This window comes from Trifolium pratense, linkage group LG1, assembly GCF_020283565.1.
Source record: "Trifolium pratense cultivar HEN17-A07 linkage group LG1, ARS_RC_1.1, whole genome shotgun sequence".
Lineage (NCBI taxonomy): Eukaryota > Viridiplantae > Streptophyta > Magnoliopsida > Fabales > Fabaceae > Trifolium > Trifolium pratense.
In genome coordinates, this window is record NC_060059.1 from 25,378,146 (window position 1) to 25,401,552 (window position 23,407).

General features: G+C 33.0%; 4 protein-coding genes and 2 pseudogenes across 4 annotated transcripts; 2 read left to right on the forward strand and 4 right to left on the reverse strand.

Moving 5' to 3' along the window:
* Window positions 1-2,054: 2,054 nt before the first annotated feature.
* LOC123902117 lies at window positions 2,055-3,060 on the reverse strand. Its single transcript, XM_045951775.1, has one exon. The coding sequence runs from the start codon at window positions 2,891-2,893 to the stop codon at window positions 2,132-2,134; it is 762 nt and encodes a 253-aa protein (XP_045807731.1). The 5' UTR covers window positions 2,894-3,060; the 3' UTR covers window positions 2,055-2,131.
* Window positions 3,061-6,340: 3,280 nt separating this feature from the next.
* LOC123902118 lies at window positions 6,341-9,037 on the forward strand (annotated as a pseudogene).
* A 2,180-nt stretch (window positions 9,038-11,217) lies between these two features.
* Window positions 11,218-12,018, reverse strand: LOC123891033. The gene has a single exon (XM_045940820.1). The coding sequence runs from the start codon at window positions 12,016-12,018 to the stop codon at window positions 11,218-11,220; it is 801 nt and encodes a 266-aa protein (XP_045796776.1).
* Window positions 12,019-12,779: 761 nt separating this feature from the next.
* LOC123891043 lies at window positions 12,780-16,624 on the reverse strand (annotated as a pseudogene).
* A 449-nt stretch (window positions 16,625-17,073) lies between these two features.
* Window positions 17,074-20,084, reverse strand: LOC123902120 (beta-carotene isomerase D27, chloroplastic). Its single transcript, XM_045951777.1, has 8 exons — window positions 19,952-20,084; window positions 19,758-19,847; window positions 18,622-18,726; window positions 18,295-18,394; window positions 18,087-18,178; window positions 17,909-17,989; window positions 17,600-17,668; window positions 17,074-17,514 (listed from the first exon to the last, which is right to left on the reverse strand). The coding sequence occupies exons 1-8, from the start codon at window positions 20,063-20,065 to the stop codon at window positions 17,377-17,379; spliced, it is 789 nt and encodes a 262-aa protein (XP_045807733.1). The 5' UTR covers window positions 20,066-20,084; the 3' UTR covers window positions 17,074-17,376.
* An 11-nt stretch (window positions 20,085-20,095) lies between these two features.
* On the forward strand, window positions 20,096-22,274 carry LOC123902119 (pentatricopeptide repeat-containing protein At1g02370, mitochondrial-like). Its single transcript, XM_045951776.1, has 2 exons — window positions 20,096-20,549; window positions 20,645-22,274. Exons 1-2 carry the CDS (start codon window positions 20,298-20,300, stop codon window positions 21,833-21,835), a joined length of 1,443 nt encoding a protein of 480 aa, XP_045807732.1. The 5' UTR covers window positions 20,096-20,297; the 3' UTR covers window positions 21,836-22,274.
* Window positions 22,275-23,407: the final 1,133 nt, after the last annotated feature.

The window sequence follows — 23,407 nt, forward strand, 5'->3', positions numbered from 1 at the left end:
TATCCCCCAGAGTAGGCAGTTGGCTGAACTGGGTTAACAATTACTTATGCAATTTATTTATTTTCTGTCAGTTTTACATGTTACGTCAGATGTGCCAACAATCAATACAACATTATTCATAAATCAGTTGTTGGGATATCTGTGGCAACATCATTCTAGCGATACCAGAATTTCAGAATGAAATCCAATTCCATGGATTATGATTTTTTTAATCTGTATCTCTAAAATTCATTCAATGTATGGCAAAAAAAATAAAAAATTCATTCAATATATTATACGGGATGAACAAGGTTGGAAACAGGCAGAGGCTATGGCCATGCTGAAGACTATTAAGTTTGCCATGGAGTGTTGTTTCACTATGGTTGGATAAAGTTATAGGACTATAAATATAATTTTATCAATAAATTTTGATCCACATGTTTAAGTGAGTTTAGCTTGATGAAAGAGACATTGAGATTCTAGACAAATCTAATGAAAATGCAATGAAGCTTAATTAAAACTATTGATTTTGACTGGAGATTTCAAATTTTATCAATTTGTCCGTTTAATATCACGTAATTGGACTAACAAACATATGAGAATAAGAATATTGATGATCGGATTCCGAATGTATAGACTGATTGTAATAATTATCTCATCTGAAATCTAGTTTGAATGAAAAGGTCATGAAGTTTGACTAAAACTATCGATTTCAACTGAAGATTTTGAATTTTATCAATTTGACCGTTCAATATCACATAATTGGACTGACAAACAAATGAGAATGGTAATTTTTATGATCAGATTCTGAATGTATAGACTGATTGCAATAAACCTCTCATCGAACACCTAGTCTCCATGAAAGGGCAATGCATCGTCTTGTTTGTTCTGTTTTTATAAAGAAGATGAGAGCATGTTAGAATGAGAGAAGATTATGAAGTTGTAGATTTATGACTAGTTAAAAGGGCAAAAACGTAATCAACTACTCCTCTCTTTAAAAAATCTGTTTTTTTTCTTTTACAAATTCCGTGGGCCCCACTCACCAATAAAAGGAAAACCTTCTATAGCAGGTAAAATAGAGGGGTTCATTGTTGGACTTTTTATTTGGGGGTTCATATTAGGGGGACCCATTTTATGTATATAAAAAGAAAACATTTTCTTGGAGTTAAGTTGATTTTCATTACATATTGCAAATGCTTAAGTTTGTGGTTGCTTTTGAAATTAACAACCAACTAAGTTTGTTGTGGGTATACTATAAAACTTGAATTGTGAAAAAAATGAAAAAAGTGTTGAAAAATAAAAAAGTCAAGAGTTTGTAAAGTTGAGAAAAATAAAAAAGTCAAGAGTTTGTAAAGTTGAGAAATTTTGAAAAAAAAGATGTGACTTCTTCAAAAACAAATGAAGAAGAAAAAAATAGAAAAGTATGAAAAATAGTTGGGGTTGTATGATATTTATATGTGTTGAGTTTGAAAAATAAGTGGTAATAAGTTGTTCTTTATTGTATTTTTGAAAAATGGAATGTAACTATTGAAAATTTTGTGAAATTGGGTGTTCTTAACTCCTAATTTTTTTAGCTCACTAAACATCCACGCCAAATTATATACTTTAAGACCTCAAAAGTGTGTATTTCATTTGCTTATCGATTGATTGCTAGAATTCTTGCAAAAGCAAAAGCCTATGGTAGAATAGTTTGGTTTGTGTTGATTTAGTGGACATGTGTTTTTCGATCCATTGAGTTATAAGGTTTTTCTTGCCTACGGAACCATATGAAAAATGGAAAAACCTCATGAAAGGTAAATGGCCCGAAGAAAACCAACAATCATGCTACTATAAATTTATTCTATATATACTTATGATTAGACTCACACACTATAGAATTTTAGTCATATATAAGAGATATACACCCTAGCAATTATTATGTTGAAAACGTTAAGAGAACCAACATATTCCTTAAAGGTGTGAACCAAAACTCAAATAAAATGCAAACACAATTGAAAAAATGATTTTATTGATCCATATAAACCTGCAACTTATATATACTCTTCTTGTCGTAATAAAACCCTGGAACTTGGATTCACAACAAAGGCATGTATATTAGTTATCAAGTAATATGACAATACAATATCAATGCATAACCATATGAAAATGGCAGTTAATCTTCAAAAACGTAGACACTATGTTTATTAAGTATGTTGCTCAAGATGTTCACAGAGATAAAAATCCTTTCTCTTATCGGTTGCGGTCCCCATGGCCTTAAAAACCCAGGAGCCGACAAAGTCCAAGCTATATGACATGTTTTTTCGTATGATAACATAGCCTCCATATTTTTATAAGCATCAACAAAATTTTTTTGAGGAAGTATCTCTAATGTATGATTGATTGATTTCAACATCGCATCATATTGGTCTCGACATATGCAAAAGGCATCATTGACTCTTTTGTCGGTGTCGATGCTACTAGGGCCACAATGCGAGTTAAGAAGAAACAATATGCCCTCGATTACGTCATGGGTGTCTTTAATCTCAATCTCAAGTGCCTTGAAGGCATCAAAAGGACCCTCCAAAAGTTTCCAAAGGGTTTTAGTACAATCTTTTATCTCATATTCTCCTCCCTCACATATTTTTAAGATTTCAGGATCGACATTTGCGACAATTTTGGGTGTGTTGCAGATGTCGCAGGATTTGCAGAACTCAGGGTCTAATGATGGAGCATCTGGGTAACTGTAATCAGTAGGGGGATAAACTGGGAAACTTGGTGAGGTGCTATCTATAAAGGAACTTTTAGGGGCTGTAGCCGGAACACTTGTGGAGATGAAATCATTAACTCGAGTCGAATGGCTGGCATTGGAAGATAGAAGAAGAGAAGAGAGGGATAGGATCATGACAAGAAGGGTTTTATTGAATGTGTAATCCATTGTCACTTCTCTTCAAAAAAATATTCCAAGAGCAGAAGAAGAGAGACAATAGAAGACATGCACAATACTCAAAGTTGCAATGACTCTTATTTTTTAGGGCGATTTTTTTTATTCTTGGACATGGAAACATAATTTCCACTCTAATTTTGACATCTTTCAGTTGTTGATTATAGGCTCTCATTATATATCTGCATAATAATAGTAACCCGAAAAGTTGTTACATGCATAAATAGAAAGAGACAAGTTGACTTGGTCTCATCTATATGAATATGCTAATATTTAATATCTATGTGTCTTGTTACATATTATGTGTCCTGATCTCATCAATAGTAACCCTATGTGAAGTCAAAAGTACAAACCATACATTAGCATATTCATATAGATGAGATCAAGATACATAATATGCACCGTAATAGTCTTACATGTTGAATCTATAAGATCAAGACACACAATTTTTTATTTATAATATTAAAAAGTTAGTACCACACATTATAAAAAAAGTTTAAAATCAGTACCACACAAACTAAAGCTCTACGACAATATTTAATATTGACGATAGATGTTTGTTCTATACCTTAAAAAAAAACATATACTTTATTATGTTTAACATGAATTTCTCAAAAATGATATATTCAAAAGTTAGCACAACACATATATTTTATTAAAAAATGACCTTAAATTTAGTATCACAGATACTAAAGCTCTCAAAGGCTAATTGACTATATATCATCTTGACAATAGATGTCTCGTCTAGACCTTCATAAAAAATAATAGAATGAGATCATCATAACCTTATAAAAATATTTTAAGTATGCAAATATTATAGTGCAAATTAAAGTTCTAAGTAGATTATATCTCTCGTGTCAAAAAAAAAGTAGATTATATCTCTTCAACATCTCAAGAACTAAACATAAATAAATAAAAAATGGAGAAATAGTAATTATTTCTTTTGTCACCTACCGGAATTTTTCTCTAACGATAATTGAGATAAAAGACATAATCTGTAATCTGTAAACACAAAAAAAAAAAAAAAGAAGCAAAAAACTGAATTAATTAAACATTTTTATTTAAAATTGCTATGCATCAAAACTAAGAGTAAATTTGCTAAAAGAATAAAGAAATGGGTTTCAGCCGAAGACATGAATGTGCTCTCTAACTATACACGATCATTTAAACCTTATCAATTACATGTATCAGCCAAGAAAGCTAAACAATTGCTTAACCTTACATCTAACTCTGTGTTTTTGTTTGATAGAGTACCTCTAACTCTTCATATATATGGAAGTTGCTAGTAAATTTTCATTAAAATATTATTAGTATGAGTTAGTAGTGTAAGATAAACATTCATTAAAATATTTAATAAATGGAATATATAAAACGTGAAGAAGAATTTCAAAGGTTAAGGAAGAAAAAATGTGAAGATTCTTTAACGGAATAATTTTACTGAGTTACATAGTTTAATGAATAAGGAAGTTAAATGAGGGTTACATTATAGAGTACACATGAACAATGAAAAATGAAAAATGACACATGAATACATAAACTATTGCTTAGAAAAAAAGGAAAAAATATGTTTTGTTAGGCTGCCACATCAGCATAAAAAAGTTTACTTTACAACATGACATTAAGAGGAAAAAAGAGAGCAGATTTTAATGGAAGAAACTTTTCAATTTAGATATCAAACCAATAATCAAATGAATAATTATAATAGTATGCAATGCAATGAACTTTTTAAACCAATGAGATATGACACATAATTAGAAGAAACAAAGAGTATTTACACTTTATGTATATATTTTGCTTGTGATATATCTCGTCTGTCGCCTTCCAAAGATTTTCATTAACGAAGATTGAGATACAAAAACAAAATCTCGTGCAAACACAAAAAAAAAAAATTAAAAAATTAAAATGTTATATGCATCAAAACTAAAAGTAAATTTGCAAAAATACAAAGAAATAGATTTCAATTGAAGACATGAAGGTGCTCTCTAATTATATATGATCTTTCAAACCTTTTCGGTTATATATATATGAGCCAATTAACGGAGCTAAATAGTTGCTTAACTTTGACTCTAACTATTCATACGGAAGTTGCTACTAAATTTTCATTAAAATATATCAGCATTAGTTTAGTAATAATATTAGATCATATATGCATATAATTTTCTTAATCAATCACATACCTGACATATTCTAAATGATTGAGCACCACGACCACCTACAATCAAGACATCAGTACACCACAATGTATGGAAGGTGAATATAAATAACCAAATGAGGAAAAAGATGGAATATATAACAACTATATAAAAGAGTATAATGATTAACAAATCAAATAATCAAACAATATTAATTAAAATAAGAATTTAATAATATCCTAAGTATACCATCGTGAAACCGTTCATTGCCACGTACGTTTTTTACTTTTAAAATTGTTTTGGCTTCTTAGTTATGTAACAGAAATGGAATAGGAATATACACATATAGCACTTCTCTAACATTGTAACTGCCATCAGTTGAAAAGATTTTCTTAAAAACATATGACATGTTTTGACACATCATCACAATCAATATAGATATGCAATAAAAGATGACACATAAACACCAACTTGAGTTTAGAAAAAAGGGAACCTTTGTTAGGCTGTCACATCAGCAAAAAAAAAGTTTGCTTTATATATATAGGGTATTGCTACAAGACACCCATGAAGGTGTTTGTTAGCATCAAACACCCATAGTAAAAGACAAAAAAATTAAAGTAAAAGTAAGATTTGTTTTTCATTGCCGCTACTTGACTTTTTTTTGCGGGAAAGAATGGTTGTGCTTCTCATTATTTCATTTATTAAATTTTATAAAATAAATCAAAACAACCCACAACCTAAAAACCTTTCCTTTCCCCCGTGTAAACAAGAAAGAACCTTTCCGTTCCCTTTCATTATCGCCGCCGTTGGTAACCTGCGTTTCCTTTCGTCTCAAGAGCGCCGCCGTTACCGGTGGCAGTAAGCGACCATCAACCCACACCTCTCTAACGATCAGACCAGGATCAAAGCTTGTGTGAGTTGAAAGAAGAAGAAGAAAAAAAAAGGAAACGCAGAAGAAAAATAGCCTCCTATAAGCCACCATCAACCCACACCTCTCTACCTCTCTGATTGAGATAATTAAAGACAATATCACTGTTCAAAGCTTAAGCAGTGAACAACAGTGAAGGAAACGCAGAAGCAGGGGAAAAATAAATAGAAACTAGCTTCAACATTGCGGAGATCGGTACGCCGGAGTGACTTTCATCAAAAGGTATAATATTTTTCTTTTCAAATCATGTATTTTGGGTTTTATTCATCAAATGGTAAAATTTATTCTCTTTAACAAAACTAGGTTAACATGACATCTGAAGAAAATAATGATGCTAGTGATTGGCACTTGGAAGCTCTTAAAGATTATACTTCTATATATACAGATGAACATGTAAGTTCTTTACCATTTCATGAACCACAATATGAACTCTTTCCACAAGTCCATAACATTGATGAGTTGGTTCCTTTTGAAGGACAAATATTTAACAGTGATGATGATGCTTATGTTTTTTATTCTTTATTTGCACGAAAAAATGGATTTTCGATTAGACGTGATCACGTTTATCGATCTTGTATACACGAGTCTGAGCATAATCCAATGGGTGTTTATAAAAGGGAATTTGTTTGTCATCGTGGTGGTATTGTTAAACAACGCAAAATTAATGAAGTGGAAAGTAAAAGGAAACGAAAATCATCAAAATGTAATTGTATGGCAAAGATGTTGGTTGCTAAGAGAACAATTGATTTTGAGGAAAAATGGGTGATTACATATTTCAACAATTATCACAATCATGATTTATTGGATGACAAAGAGGTTCAATTTCTTCCTGCTTATCGTAATATCCCAATTGCTGATCAAAGTCGTATTCTGTTGTTGTCGAAAGCTGGTTGCGCTATAAGTCTTATAACGAGAGTGCTTGAGTTAGAGAAAGGAATAGATACAGGTAGTCTACCATTTTTAGATAAAGATATTCGAAATTTTATTCAATCCCAAAGTAGTATTGGTAAAGAAAATGATGCTTCTGATGTTCTCAAATTATGCAAAAGTTTGAAAGATATTGATGATGACTTCAAATATGAGTTCACTATTGATGAAAATAACAAATTGGAGCATATTATTTGGGCATTTGGTGATTCAATTAGAGCATATGAAACTTTTGGAGATGTTGTAGTTTTTGATACCACATATAGAATAAACCGTTATGATATGCCGCTTGGACTATGGGTTGGTGTTGATAATCATGGAAATTCCATTTTCTTTGGTTGTGTTCTATTGCGAGATAAGAAGATTCCATCTTTCACATGGGCTTTAAAGGTAAATTTTTATTTACTTAAACTTGTCATCATTATTAAAGTTGGTTCAAATTCTATTTACTTATTGAAGTATTTTATATTTATGTTACTATTTTTCAGAATTTCCTTGCTTTTGTCCAAGGAAAATATCCAAAAACAATTCTTACAGACCAAGATCTCGCACTTAAGGAAGCCATTGCAATGGAATTGCCAAACACAAAACATGCATTTTGTATATGGCATATTGTTTCAAAGTTGTCAAGTTGGTTTTCTTTTGCATTGGGTTCAAGATATATAATGACTTTAAACAAGAGTTTCATAGGGTGTATCATTTAGGATGTGTAGAAGATTTTGAACGAGAGTGGCAAGTAATGGTTGCACAGTTTGGTTTGTTATTGGATAGGCATATTGAGTTGCTCTTTTCCCATCGTAAATTTTGGGCCCTAGCTTATTTGAAGGACTTTTTTTGCTGGGATGACTACAACGGGACGCTCAGAATCGATAAATGCATATATCAAAAGATTCTTAGATGCCAAGACAAGTTTGACAGATTTCGTAAATCAAGTATAAACTTATATGCGTTACTTGTTAGTACACTAGTAATTATTAATCAATTAGCTTATAATGATACATAATTATTATATTTTTGTGTAGGTTGGGGTTGCTGTCAAAATTAGAAATCAAGCTGGAGAAGAGGCAAGAATGCGTCAAAAGTATCATAATCCTCATATTAGAACATGTTTTCCGATTGAGGAACATGCTGCATCTGTACTTACTCCATATGCCTTTGATTTGCTCCAACACGAGATCGAGTTATCAACAAAATATGCAGCAACTGAAATTGATAACGGTTCTTATATTGTGCAACATCATACTAAAGATGATGGTGGTCGTCTAGTAAGTTGGATAGTAGAAAAAGAGTCAATTCATTGTTCTTGTAAAGAATTTCAATTTTCTGGAATATTATGCAGACATGCTATTCGAGTTCTAACTCTTAAAAATTATTTTAGCCTCCCATCAAAATATCTTCCATTCCGATGGAGACGAGAAAGTTCATTGATCCCAAAATCTAGCCATGTAGTAAATTGCAATGCTGGTTCCTCTGCTGAGTTTCGGTCTCTAATTCGATGTTTGGAAGTTGAGTCATCAAAGACAAAAGAACGAGAACAAATTGCTATTAGAGAATTAGAAAAAGTTGTCAAAGAGATAAAAACTATGCCAGAAAGTGAAGAACATGTAATTGATTTGCAACCTGATGATGCAAACAATGATGGTTGTGATGTTGAAAATCCCGTTGTTACAAAAAGCAAAGGTCGACCAAAAGGATCAAGATCAAGACCAAAAGGAGGAGTTGAAGGTGCAAAGAAGCCTCGTTATTGTCATGTTCCAGGTTGTAATCAAACTGATCATGACACACAAAATTGTCCAAACAAAAAGAAAAATATTAAAGTATTGCCTTCTCAGTCTCCTAATAAGTGAGTTTCAATTGTTATATGTTGTTTTGTTCATGTCTAAATTTATTGAATACTAATATTACCTTTGTTTTTCTTCTTTTTGTTGCTTTGATAGGATCGTAAAGGGTTGGAAATAGACTTCTTGAAGTAGTTGTGCTGCTGTCTATTTTGTAATAGCAATGTTAGGCACTATGATTTTTTTATTGATAGGAGATTTTATGTAGGATTATGTATTTATGATAGTAATGTTATGCTGCAAGTAATTTTGTATGAGAGTCTATCTATGATAGTAATGTTATGATGTGAACAATTTGTAATTAAACTTGTCTAATCTTGGATCTCTATAGCTATATAAAATGAAAATAGATGATTGAGTAAAAAAATTGCAAGAGATTTTTGTATAGGTGGGAAAATGAGAAAAAGATTGTATAGGTGGGAAAATCAGTTTTTTTGTCTTTTACTATGGGTGTTTCATGCTAAAATACACCTATTAACTTTTACTTTGAATTTTTGTCTTTTACTATGGGTGTTTGATGCTAACAAACACCTTCATGGGTGTCTTGTAGCAATACCCATATATATATATTGATTGATGATGATGATTGATGATTGATGATGATGATTGATGCAATAAAAGATGACACATAAGCACCAACTTGAGTTTTGAAAAAAAGGGGAGCTTTGTTAGGCTGCCACATCAGCAAAAAAAAGTTTGCTTTACAATGATATATATTGATGATTGATTGATTGATGATGATGATTGATGATTGATGATTGATATTGATTGATGATTGATGATGATGATTGATGATTGATTGATGATTGATGATTGATGATTGATGAAGGAACTGAATTTGCCCGTCACTTTGACTATCGGGTGGAAAGTTTTATGAAGAATTGGGAATTAAACCTAGAAAATTTGGGATTTACCACAATGATTTTGCATAAATTTTTGTTTGGATAGTGTTCATTGATGATGCATAAATGGTTTCATTTAAGGAAATAAATTTTTTAGTGTTGATTGTTAAATTTTTGAATTTTTCTTTATGAAGATGAGCAGAGAAGAAGATATGAAAGAAAAAGAAAAAGTTAGGTGTTGGTGGTTCACTGTTAGATACTATAGACTTCACTAGATTTGATGGTTTAGATTTTGACAAAACAATCAAACAGTTAAAATTTAAAATTTTATTAAAGTCTATGGTGAACTACTATGCATATTGGTTCACCTTAGACATGCATATCCCACATATTCACAATTTAACGTTTTTTTCTCAAAATCTAACGGAATAGACCAAAATGGCAAACAAAGATGTCTTTAAGGGACCAAAGCGAAACTTTTATTCTTTATGGGACCAATATAAAACCATTTTTTTTAAGAACCAAAATACTAATTAAGCATCGTAAATTATTCTTGATGTCACATTTGTCCTTCATTGAATAAAAAAATCTTCCCTAACTTATTTAAGAAAAAAACTCCTCCTCTTACTTAGACTAGGGCACAATCACAATCCCACCACCCTTAATTTATTCTATATAGAAAAGAGACACGTTTCTCAGCAAATGTCGCTCGCTATATAAAAAAGTCAATTATGCTTATTATAATTGGATTTAATTGATATGCACCGACCGTATAAAATAATTTTACACTGTCAACCGATACCAACTATGTTTTTCGCCACATCATCTCACTTTCTTAACATGACATGACAAAATGATGATTATTTATAAAAATATTCTACACCGTCATATGCATATCAATTAAACTCATTATAATTATAATAAATAGATTTTGTTTTTGTGCTAAGATTATATCTATATATATATATATATATATATATATATATATATATATATATATATATATATATATATATATATATATATATTTATTTTAGTTAGTGCACTTATGTTTGTTTGTGAAGAATAAACTGGGTTTACTAATTGATGAGCTAAAGAATTTTTTTTTTTTTATTAATTTCGGTTTTTAGGGGAAGGGTCTCCCTGTATTCCAGAGTTCAGCCTCGAGGTTAGGAAGGTCTAGGCCAAGAATTGTTCTCACCAAGAATCGAACTTAAATTCTTTCAAACGACCCGTCTTAAGGAGAACTCATTAACTAATTTAACCGAATGTTTTGGTTTGGGCTAAAGAATTTTAGCGTTAAGAGAAACAACATTCCTTAAAGGTGTGAAGCAAAACTCAGATAACACACAAAGACACAATTGAAAAAACTGATTATATTGATCCGCACAAATCTGCAACTTATATATACTTCTTGCCCTAATAAGACCCTTGAACTTGGATTTCACAATAAAGGCATGTATATTAGTTATCAAGTAATATGGCAATACAATATCAATGCATAACCATATGAAAATGGTAGTTAATTTTCAAAAAAAAAAAACCAACCATATATGAAACTACAAAATACATGGTTAATAATGATAATCTCCTTCTCCGTTCAATGATCTTCTTCCAAATTATATATATATATATATTCCATAAACTAAATTTAAAACTTATGGTTATTAACTATGTTGTCCAAGATGTCCACACAGATAACAGTCGACTGAATTAGAGGTTCTACATCCCATGGCCTTACAACCCCAGGAGACTCATCCCAACCTTCCTGACATGCAGAATTGTATGATATCACAGCACACATATTGTTATAAGCATCAACAAAATTTTGTTGAGGTAGTATCTCCATTGCCTGATTGATTGAATCCAACATCATATCATATTGGTCTCGGCATATGTCAAGGGCATCAATGGCTCTTTTGTCGGTGCTAGGGTCATTACGCAACCTGACAATAGTATCGACTAAGGTCTTGACTGTGCTGAGGGTGGTGTTAACCTCAATCTCAAGTGCCTTGACGACATCAAAAGGACCTTGAAAGAGTTTCGAAAGGGTTTCAATACAACGAACTGTCTTATCTCCTCCTTCGTTACATATTTTTAAGATTTCAGGATCGACTTTTGTGGCAACTTTGGCGACATTTGTAGCAATTTTGGATACTATGTTGCCGACATGAGAGTTTGATGCGTCAACAGCTGGGAAACTTTTGGAAATGAAATCAACACTTGAAGGGGTTTCAGCTGGGGAACTAGTTGAAATGAAATCAATACTTGAAGGGGCTTTAGCTGGGAATCTTGTTGAGGTGAAATCTACAAAGGAACTTTTAGGGGCTGCAGCTGGAACACTTGTGGAGATTAAATCAATAACTCGAGTCGAAGGGACGGCATTGGAAGATAGAAGAAGAGAAGAGAGGGATAGGATGACAAGAAGGGTTTTATTGAATGTGTAATCCATTCTCTCTTCTCTTGAGAAAATATTCTAAGAGCAGAAGAGACAATGGAAGACACAAAACTCAAGTTGCAATTGACTCTTATTTTATAGGGTGGTTTTTTTAAATTTTTGGACGTGGAAACAGAATTTCCACTCTAATTTTGGCACCTTTCAATTGTTGATTATAGGCTCTCATTATATATCGGCATAATAATAGTAACCCGAAAGGTTGTTACATGCATAGAAAGAGACATGTTGACTTGGTACAAGTTTAATAAAACTAATTAACCTTCATTCATTTATTTCTAACTTTAGATAGATTTAAGTTTGATAACAAACCAGGTCTAATTAACATTCCACTCTCATTTCACAATTGACTGTGTAAATTTAGTAATATAAAACTAGGAGATAAGGAGAATAATAATTTATCAATATACATTTTGTCAATTTTTTATTTTATTTTTATCAATATACATAAAAAGAAAATTTGGAAGATATAAGAGATCAATGAGATGAAAAAGTAAATACTAAAACATCATATATTTAGATGAAAATTAGAAACCAATCATCATTGTGGTGTTGATAAAAAATATTTTTTAATAATCTATATCTATATCAATAGTTAATCTTATAGCTCTTTAAAGTATGATCTTTTTAGGCCTTAATAATAGTACCACCTAAAGAGGAGCCAAAATGATTTTCAGGTCAAATTCATAATCCCATGGCAGATATGTAGTTATTACTATAATATGGAATATGGATATGGATAAAATGATAATCCTTGAATAAAATGAGAATGAAACTATACTTCAGATTTTTTCTTTTAAATTATAATTGTTTTTTTTAAGCCATCTGAGAAACAAAGTAACAAACTACAATGCACATAGGTACAAAGTGTTATCCACATGGAACCACTATCACGTAGGGGGGGAGAACAGGATTGTGGTTTACCGTTGAATATGGCGAAAATGATAACAGAAGAGTCCACTTCTTAGCCAACCAGCAACAATGCATATAAACCTTCATTGCAAGGAAATCCCACCGGCTATGGTTCTATGATAGGAAAATCCTTGGATTGTGTGCAGGTTTGTGGTTAGCTTGCATTTCCAAAATTCCAACTACATTCATCGTCCTTCATGAAGATCTTCAGAGAAATAGCTGTCCTAGAAATGTTGTCGTAGTCAAAGGCACTTAGATTAGAGTGAGGACCAGAAGAACACACTGAAGATGTCCCATCAGAATCATAGGCGGTAGAGGACTGTATCATGTTAGGCCTTGTAATGAATGTCCGTAATGCAGGATCATGGTTTTCTGTGATGCACCGCACCATTTTAAGTGACTGTACCACTTCACCCATTGTAGGTCGTTGGCTTGCTTCAGGTTCAACACAGGCTGCAGCGATAGTGCAAACACGGACAAAATTTTCCTTCGGATACCTTCCCCCCAGCCTTGGATCAGCAAGTTCTTCTAACCGCTCCTTATCTCTAAGAATTGGCCTAGCCTGAAAGTATAACTTGGTAAACTATATTCTATCTAGTATAAACTACAAAGGACGGATTTAATTTCAATAATTTCCAACAGAAACCAGGTGTAAATGCTTTCGAGTTTTCTCAGCGAAAATAATGAGGGAATATTGAGTGATGAATCTAACCCAAGTCACAAGGTTCTCCTGTCCAGTTGGCTGTGACATATCCACAGGTTTCCTTCCGATCAACAGTTCAAGCAAGACAACCCCGGTAGCTATAAACATCGCTTTTAACAAGTAGGTGTCCAGTCATAGCATACTCAGGTGCTACATACCTACATGATAGTTTCATTTCATCTTAAGTATTATCTATACATCAAATGGAAATAGAAACTGATAAAAAATAGATGAGACTAACCCAAATGTGCCCATCACTCGAGTAGACAGGTAATAAGCCCTGCCTTCAGGTGCTAGTTTAGCTAGACAAAAATCAGCAACTTTAGCGTGAAAGTTGTTCTCAAGCAATATATTAGATGCCTTGAAATCTCTGTGTATGACACATGGCTGTGAATCTTCATGCAGGTAAGAAAGTCCTCTTGCAGCATCAAGAGCAATCGTCATCCTGGTGTCCCAATCCAAAGGGCAATTTATTCCCAAGGGACCTGAGGGAAAAGCATAATAAAACTACTTCTGAAAATAACTATCAGTGCGACAATAGAGACATAAAGCAGGTAGTTCAGCAATAAAAAACTGAACCCATTATTTGAGAAATTACATTACCATGAAGCCAGGTCTCCAAACTTCCATTTGAGACAAGCTCATAGCAAAGTAGGTTTTGTGATGAGTCACGATTGCTATAGTATCCAACTAGTTTTACAAGGTTACGGTAATGCAACCGGCTAAGCATCTCAACCTCGGCCAAAAACTCTTTGTCACCCTGCTGCCCTCCACTAGTAAGCCTCTTAATCGCAACAGCAGTTCCATCATTCAAGACACCTTTTAAAACTCTACCAAAACCTCCTTCTCCAAGTATGCTTGCTGGTTCAAAATTGTTTGTTGCTTCTCTAAGATCTTCATAAGGAATAAAACGTGTACTTGTCGGATGTGGAAGTGACCCAACAGTCGTTACATGTTCTATTTTTGGCTTTTCTGTATGGAAAAATAAAATGTCAGTAGCAGGCGTAGAATACTATATATTTACAGAAGATTATGGAAATAATCTTGTGTGTGACTGTGCATCGACTTTCTAGTCCCTATTGAATAGATAAAAGTGTACGCTAAATCAAGTTTCATGGTCAATCACGAAACATTAGTACACATTCATATTAAATTCTAATAAATATTTCTCAAGTAATCTACAATCTGCTTTGAAAAATGCTTGTGCTAAACAAACACAATTACTTTGCTTGAGTGCAGAAAACGTTTTATCTTATTAATTGTTGGTGCCAAAAGGTAGTTTTTTTTCTTCTGTGGAAAGGAACCTGATTTGCCTCAACTTAACAGTTACACTTACTGCCTTTATGATATCCAAATCAAGAAAGGTGACCAAATATAACTTATGGAGTTTTCACCATTAGAATGTTGTTATAGAAATGCAAAAATGAAAATACACATAATAGCAGTTAGAACTAGAATACTTGCCAGTTTCTATAGGAGGTGTTTTCGTCTTTGGCCTCAACGTGCATAAACTTGCCAGTTAGAACTAGAATACTTGCCAGTACACATATAATATAATGGAAATGATGAGTATCCCCGTAACAATTCCAAGGATAACAACCAAATTTGAATGCCTTCCCCTGTCTGAAGTACTCGATGATGTAGCCGTAGGTTCTTGTCTCTTAGGAGTTTTCACAGTTGATGCAGCAAAAGTAGGAGCTGCGATAAAATGCAAAGATATGTTATAATAAATAGATACATAATATATAAATTCATCTCACCCCCTTAGTGAGTTACATTAACATGATTGCTTTTACTCTTTAAAACACCAACATTATACACATAACAAAGGTTTCAATACCAAGTAAAGAATTAGCAATATATTTTCTGCACAATAATCAGCTCACTGTAAGTTTTCTCAAATATCAAGAACATCAAAGCTTCATGATTTGTAGTGACATATTTCAGAAGTTCAGAATCTGGCATTTACCTTGAGAAGGAGGTGGAGGTTTAAACCAGGTCAAATTGAGAACCTTGTAGTCATCGACGAATCTACTGTCTAGTTTATGAAATAAAAGGGAAGAGTTTATTTTAGATGCTTCCTTGGCAGAGAAACTGATCTCTTTTCGTGGAGTGATATACATCGATATATCCAATGTCAATACGCTGTGTACATAAAAGTTTATCAATTCAATTTGGTAGCCTGCAGCCCCAACTGTGCGGCCAATTCATCAAGAAAAAGATCCAGTCGGGGTTTTGAGAGGCGTTCAAAAGAAGAAGGTCTAACTTTACAGGATAAACACAATGGCAGCTCTCACTACCTCGTTTCAACACCGTGTCTTTTTTACAGCAATCTGGTTAAATAAAATTAAGCATATTAAGTCACATACATAGCAATAAAAATTTACAACAGCATATTCCAATTGGACAGCAGCATTACAAATTCGCCAAAAAAGATTCTGTTTACTTGCATTATTTCATGTTTGGTTTAAATATGATTTTAATCCCTGCAATTATAGTGTTTTTTTGTTTGGGTTCAGTCCGTGCAAGTTCAAAAACTGTTGTTTTTAGTCTCTAACATTAAGGACTAAAAACATTGGTCTTTGAATTTGCAAGGGTCTGAACCAAACAAAATAACTTAAGGGACTAAACCCAAACAACACTATAATGGCAGGGACTAAAACAAAGTTACAGAAAACAAGATTCAGTATTTTCCTCACAATTTTTTTGTTTATTTTTTATTTTGAAAATTCAAAATATTGATTTCATTATTTCCAAAAATGAATTATTCCTAACAAATTTTACATCTGCTCTTAGTCACAATGGGGTCTACCATCTTATAGCAATATTTTTTTTTTTTTATAAAAAAGATTTTTGAAAATGAAAATTGAAAATATTTTTAGAAAGTAAAAAAATGATTGCAAAAGAGTGCAATAGCTTACTGGAAAGAGAAGGGGACAATGGTGGATGAGCCCTAACAGAAGGAATTGAATCAGCAATAGAATACATTAGGGGAAATAGATATATGAGAAGGTTCTAATGTTCTATCATATAGACCACAATCAACTATAAACAATGTACTGAAAATAGATAACACAAACACTGTTTTCAATACACCTGCATCAATTGTGAAAACACTGAATTAGCATATGATTATGATATAATGAGGCATTAAGATTGGTTAGTGTGATATAATGAACCATTATGTTTAATGTCAAGTAGATTGTCCTTTATGTTTAGAAGTGCCGCCGGAGGAGGAGTGACACTTGTTCCTTGAATGTGAAGCTAGTAAGGAAGTTTGGGGTATCATGGGGTTGGACCAAATTATTTACCAAGAATGTGATTATTTAATAATGTGAAAGCAATTCAGATGTTATAAATGTAGCTCTCCAATTATCATTTACAATTAGAGAATGCTGGCATTTAGATCAGTAAGATAAGCCACATTGACTTTGACATAGATACATACTTGTTTCAATATTGATAAACTGCAATTCCGATGTTATCGGTGTATTCATTCGGGCAAAACATTCATGATATACAAACAAGTCAAAAGTATTAACTATATATTTACAAAGATGAGTTGTATTAATAATCTCAAATGTGACCTTAATAGTCGAAAATGAATTATAGTTATGAGGAAAATTCCTGTCTTCATTTCCATCTTCAACCACAAGCTGGGGCTAGAATTGTGCAAGAGGTTATAAAAAGTGTACTTAAATGTTCTCAAAGCTTTAAGCTCAAGAAAAATATGTTCATGTTCATGTCTTTGGGCAAGCAGTGACACCAACATTTCTGCCAGTCATTCTTCTTTGGGAAGCATTTGGACATGCTTCCAAGCAAGGCTCCTTCAGGACGGTGTCATCTTCAGGCAGTGGGGCAAGAACTCCAAATTTAAACTACAATTTTAAACGTCAAGAAAATAGTGAAAATAGTGATTGTCGTGACCTTATCTTACAAACTTGGACTCCTAGAAGATATTACCTGACAACTGTAATCGGCAAAGTTGGGCTCCATAAGTAATGGAACTCCCATATGATCCTTGAAGAAGGTCTAGATTGAAGAGTCAGAACCATTCATTCATGAAAAAAAATCAAAGAATCGGGTTCAAGTGGTTAATGAACTTCAGTAAAAAACAAATGTTCAGGAGAAGTCAAATTTAAATCATGGTTGAAACGATCATTAGCCTGACTCCAGATTACCAAAGTCATTTCTCCTGAGAACCGATGGGGCGATGGGTTAAGACAACAATAACATGAAAAGAAAATGAATGTAGTTTGAAGAATCACTAACCTGTGTTGGAAACTTACAGGTGTTGAGGCAGATACCAACACACTTGCTTTCCTCGAGATACTTGCATCTTTCAACATACACCTACATTTTATAAATACATATATCACTTTGAATAATACAGGATGATGTTATTATGTAGTCATAAAGATCAAACACAGGGAAAGGTACAAGTGATCACCCCACTATTGCATGAGGTTCCATCCGGTAGGTCTACAGAATTGACTTTGCAGGGTCCCATGAGCCATTGACAAGTAAGTGCAGTAACCCTTGCTTCAAAACTTAAATGATTTTAGGATCTCTTTCAGGGGAGCATCAGGACGGAAGAAAGAGTTGGGATTTGAATTGAAGAATTTGAAAAAAATGAGACGTAATCTTATCAGACTCACCAACCATTATAGCGGCAACTTTGCCTCCTCCTATGGGAGCTATGATCATTTTATAAAGCTCTAAAAGGAATGGAGGAAACAGAGACCTTAAAATTCGTACCTATCATAAGACATAATTAAGGGATGATGTCTAATTCATTGAACATAAAGCTTTACTCACACTGTCTAATTCATTTCAAATCATTAAATAAAAATCAAGAAAACTTACTAAAGCAATATTTGATGTTAAACCAAACCAGAATAGTTTGAAGTCATAGGACATAATTAAGAAAACTTCTGAAGTGAAATAATATTGCATGTCATAGAGATTCTGAAAGAGGAAATTACTGTAGCTTCTATGGTATCGGAATTTGTTGTGCCCTTCATCATTAGACGGTTTGCAACTTCAATTAGTCCATCATATCCAGCTTTCTTTGAGTCCCATCCCACCTCCTGTTACAGTATTCACACTCAGCCACCACATTAATCATACATCTATCTATATTCCAAAATAATAATACTAGTTATGCAATCAAATTCAACAGACATAAGGTAACATTTCAAGACAAGAATTTTCTTCTTTTTTTTTTCCGACAATAACAAACTCAATTCATTCCATTAAACAATAAAGGTTCAATACAAGGAGGTAATGTCTAAAAAATAAAGCGACTAGACCAAGAAATGGCCGCTCTAGCAAACGTATCAGCAACCATATTCGCTTGACGTTTAATGAATGTAAAGATATAATGTTTTTAATCATACAAATTATGGAACTAAATTCAGATATGCCAACACTTAAACTTTGAACTGCATCCACTATACTCTTTCGAGTCGGTTTCAAATGTGACATTCTCGAAGTTTCCTTCATAGCTTCAAGCAAGGCAATAGGTTCACCTTCAATGGTAGAGTATTTCCCTTGAATCCAAGATGTTCCGGCCATGAAAATGTAAGTGTTTTTAGCAACAAAAAAATGTAGGTTAAGCTACAATTATGTTTTCAAGCTTAATTTTCATACACAGTTTAACTTACACGGACGAATTGGTTTTTTTTTTTGCCAAGTAACCTAGTGCTAGAAATTTCATCCTTAAGGTGGATAAGTGGGATGACCGGATTCGAACTCGCCCCTACATATATAATGCAATGTCTCTGCCAACTGAGCTAAGCTCACGGGACGAATTGGTTATTTAAACCTTAGATTTATCCAATTATTATCAATTTTGTCTCTAACATATTTTTGAAGGACTAATAACATATTCTTTGAAGTACTAATATGAGTAAAATTTATAAAGTCAAAAACCTATTTGAAATTATCTTACAAGAAATCGATTTGGCTGTTTACTTAAATTCTAGTGTTATATAGAGATAAAGGACTAAAATTATAATTTAGTCAAAATTATAGCATCCACATATTGAATACTACTAGTATTATTGACAAATCAACAAAAAAAAAAAAATCATGAAAAGAAACTAGGAGTTTAATTTACCTGTACCAATTTGTTGCGGAACAAATTGAGGAACAAATCATCAACCACCCCAGGCTTGTATTCACTCTTCGTAGCTAATTCAACTCCCACCTGATTCATCAATCCACACAATTTCATAATCGTGCACTCAAACGAACTTCGTACACATCTCCCAGCAAGAATACGAAAAACCAAAAACAGAAAATAATACGAACCGTTTTGGGTCCCGATGAAGACGAAGTAGAAGAACACGAAACACAAAATCGACGATTACCAATTCCACTGGAACAACTAAGCATTGGAACACCACCAATAACTAACGCCTTCATTTTTCTCCCTAACCGTAACAAAAATAACAACTAAACTAACTATTACTAACAACGCTTCACTTTTAACTGTCACCATTCAGTAATAGTTACCGGATACCGGTTATTGCCAGTAAAACATAAAACGACGTCACAATCTGCGTTTTGAATTTTCATAAACCCTAACAAAACCCTCTAACAAGTAACAAATACACAAAAACCACAATCAGAACCTCGATCAGAGAAAGAGTCTGAAATGAACTACAACCGTTTGATTTCCGGCGGAGGAAGACTTCTCCGTCGACTATCCACGGAGGCAACGGTGGCTGAGATTCCGAAGAGAAAACCAAGTCTTTACCAAAAGCTAGCGGAACTAGAAAAAACCGGCGGAACAGTGTCGCAGACGTTGAATCGGTATATAATGGAAGGAAAAGCCGTCGGAAAAGGTGAACTCGAGAAATGCGTCGAGGAGCTTCGAAAGTATCGTAGATTTCAGCACGCATTCGAGGTATCACAGTTTTTCACCACTTTTTATCATCAAAATCAGTTTAATTTGTTTGTGATTTTGTTAATTTTTAGAATTTTTTGAATGATTGAATTTAGATACTGGAATGGATGATGATGAGGAAAATCAATTTTTCATGGGATAATTATGCAGTGTATTTAGATCTTATGTCAAAAGTGAAAGGTGTGATTGATGCTGAAAATTACTTCAATAGTCTTCCAAATCCTGCTAAGAACAAGTACACGTGGGGTTCTCTACTAAATTGTTATTGCAAAGAATTGATGCTAGATAAGGCATTGTCTCATTTTGAGAAGATGGATGAATTAGGGTTTGTTACTAGTTTATCTTTCACCAATTTGATGACTTTGTATATGAAGTTAGGTCAACCTCTGAAAGTTCATGAGTTAGTTAATGATATGAAGGTGAGGAAAATGCGTATGACTGGATTTACGTATATTGTTTGGATGAATAGCTGCGCTGCTTTGAATGATCTTGATGGGGTTGAAAATGTTTATAAGGAGATGAAAAGAGAAAATGGAGACAAAATTGATTGGAAGACTTATAGTAACCTTGCTGCTATTTATGTAAAAGCTGGAGAATTTGTGAAAGCTGAGTTGATGCTTAAGAAGATGGAACAAGTAGTGAGGCCGCAGCAACGCGAAACTTATCATTGTTTGTTGAGTCTTTATGGTGGGACTGGTAATGTTACAGAGGTTTATAGAGTGTGGAGCAAGCTCAAGACAGTCTCCCCGGTGACTAATCGGAGCTATCTTATTATGCTTTCTACCCTTCGAAGGCTTGAAGATATGCAGGGTATAATAAAATTGTTTAAGGAGTGGGAATCTAGGCGTGTTAATTATGATCCAAGGTTGGTTTCTGTTGCAGTAGAAACTTACTTGAGTCAAAACAGGGATGAAGAAGCTGTGTCGCTCTTTAAGGAGGTTCTCAAGACGTGCAGAGGACCTTTCTTTAGGATTCGGGAAATGTTCATGGTGTCTTTATTGGAGAAAGGTCAACTGGATGGTGCTATGAGCCACTTAGAGGCTGCACTTTCAGAAGTCTCCGGTGATAAATACCGCCCTTCACCACAAGTTGTGAGTGCTTTTCTTATGTATTATGAAGACAAAACAGATCTTGATGGTGTTGATGAGTTAAGCAAGATTCTCAGGAGTCACAATTTTGATGAATCCTGTATTACAGCTTGCATTACTGCATCCGAATCATCTCCTGGTATTCATCCGGTATTGAAGGAAGATTCTTATACCGATCATGTGCCCCGGAACTTGTAACCTGGAAGCGGATGTTCTCTCTGAATACCAATCATGGAAAAAACAATATGTGTTTCTTGTAGGTGCAGTTAATGTCAAGAAAGTGATGATTTGACAATCAGAATTGATTTGGTTTCCTTAAGATAAGTAATGGTTTATCAAATTCTTTCAGAATTCAAATTTCAATGAAACGTTATAGACTAGGCATTTTGTTTGCTACGATGATTATAAGTTGAGTTTAACAGACATACACTATCAGTGAAATTAGTCTTAGACTTAAATTGATAGCGCTGCATGAGCCCGGCCAGTAGGAGGGGGTAAGGTGCGAGCTGGCTACTTAGTTAGGATTTTCCATTGAGGATAGTGTAGGCTGAGTATGGCAAACTCATGTCACCATTATCTTGTGTTGAGAGTTTTTCTCTCTTTCTCGTTGGATTTGAATACAATACAATTTCCATTCCTTTGTATCTTTTTTAACCCTGTTGTTCTATTATACATCCAATGAAATACCTCTATTTTTCCGTATCATACATACCAAAAATTCAAAATACACTTACAAAAGTGTGTGACAATTTACAAAGAAAATAATGAAAACTTGATAATGTAAAATTAATTTCCATAGATGGTGTACATATCCTTTGGAAAGTTTTAACGAGTGTCTAAGGAGAATCAAGATCCTCTCCATTTTTTACTCTATTTTTGTTATTACTAAAGTTTGGGAATATAAATACAATGATGTGATATTTGATGGGTCTAATTATTTAATATATGTTCTAAAAATTTTCAGAACTATAGTAATCCCAAAGAAAAATGGAGATAAAAATATAGAGAATCCTAACTTATTAAAGGAGACAATTTGTAAATATGCTCTAGATTATTAAAGAGATTAGTCTCCATATAGAGTTTGTAAATATTTATAAGGGTGATAGAATTTTATCACATATCTTGTTTGATTTATCATTTTTTTATGAGCTGCATCGTTTTCAAAGAGAATAAGTGATTTGCAATTAAGCATCTCTTTGGGAGAGGAATTTTTTAGGGTAGGACTTCTCTTTTTTCTTTTCCTTCTATTTTGTTAATTAAGCTATGAAGTGTTTTAAAAATGAATACATTGTGATTGAAATACAATTTATTCATTGCAAAAATATCAATGTAACAAAAATAGATAAATAGACATACTAATATAGGAATTAGAGGCAACCAACATATAAGTGGTTCCTAATTACTAATTTATTTTTTTTGGTACACCTAATTACTAATTTATATCAGTTGCTTTTATGTTATTTTAGTATCGAAGAACACCAAATTACTAGTCTCCTTTCTTGAAAACCGGAAGGTTAGATTAAAAAGTAGTATTGATGAAAAGGAATCTAATAGAATAAAAAGATATTGAATATTTATTAGATTGTTTCAAGCAAGAAGAAATAAAATGATACAAGTACTTTCATATCATTTCATCTAATATCCCTCCTTTTCTTCTCTAATTACAAAAGATGTGATGAAACAAGATAAAATGCAATTATTGAAATACTGATGACAAAATAACATCAACCATTATCCTTTAATTTAGCTATACTTTTGGAAGTAAATGCA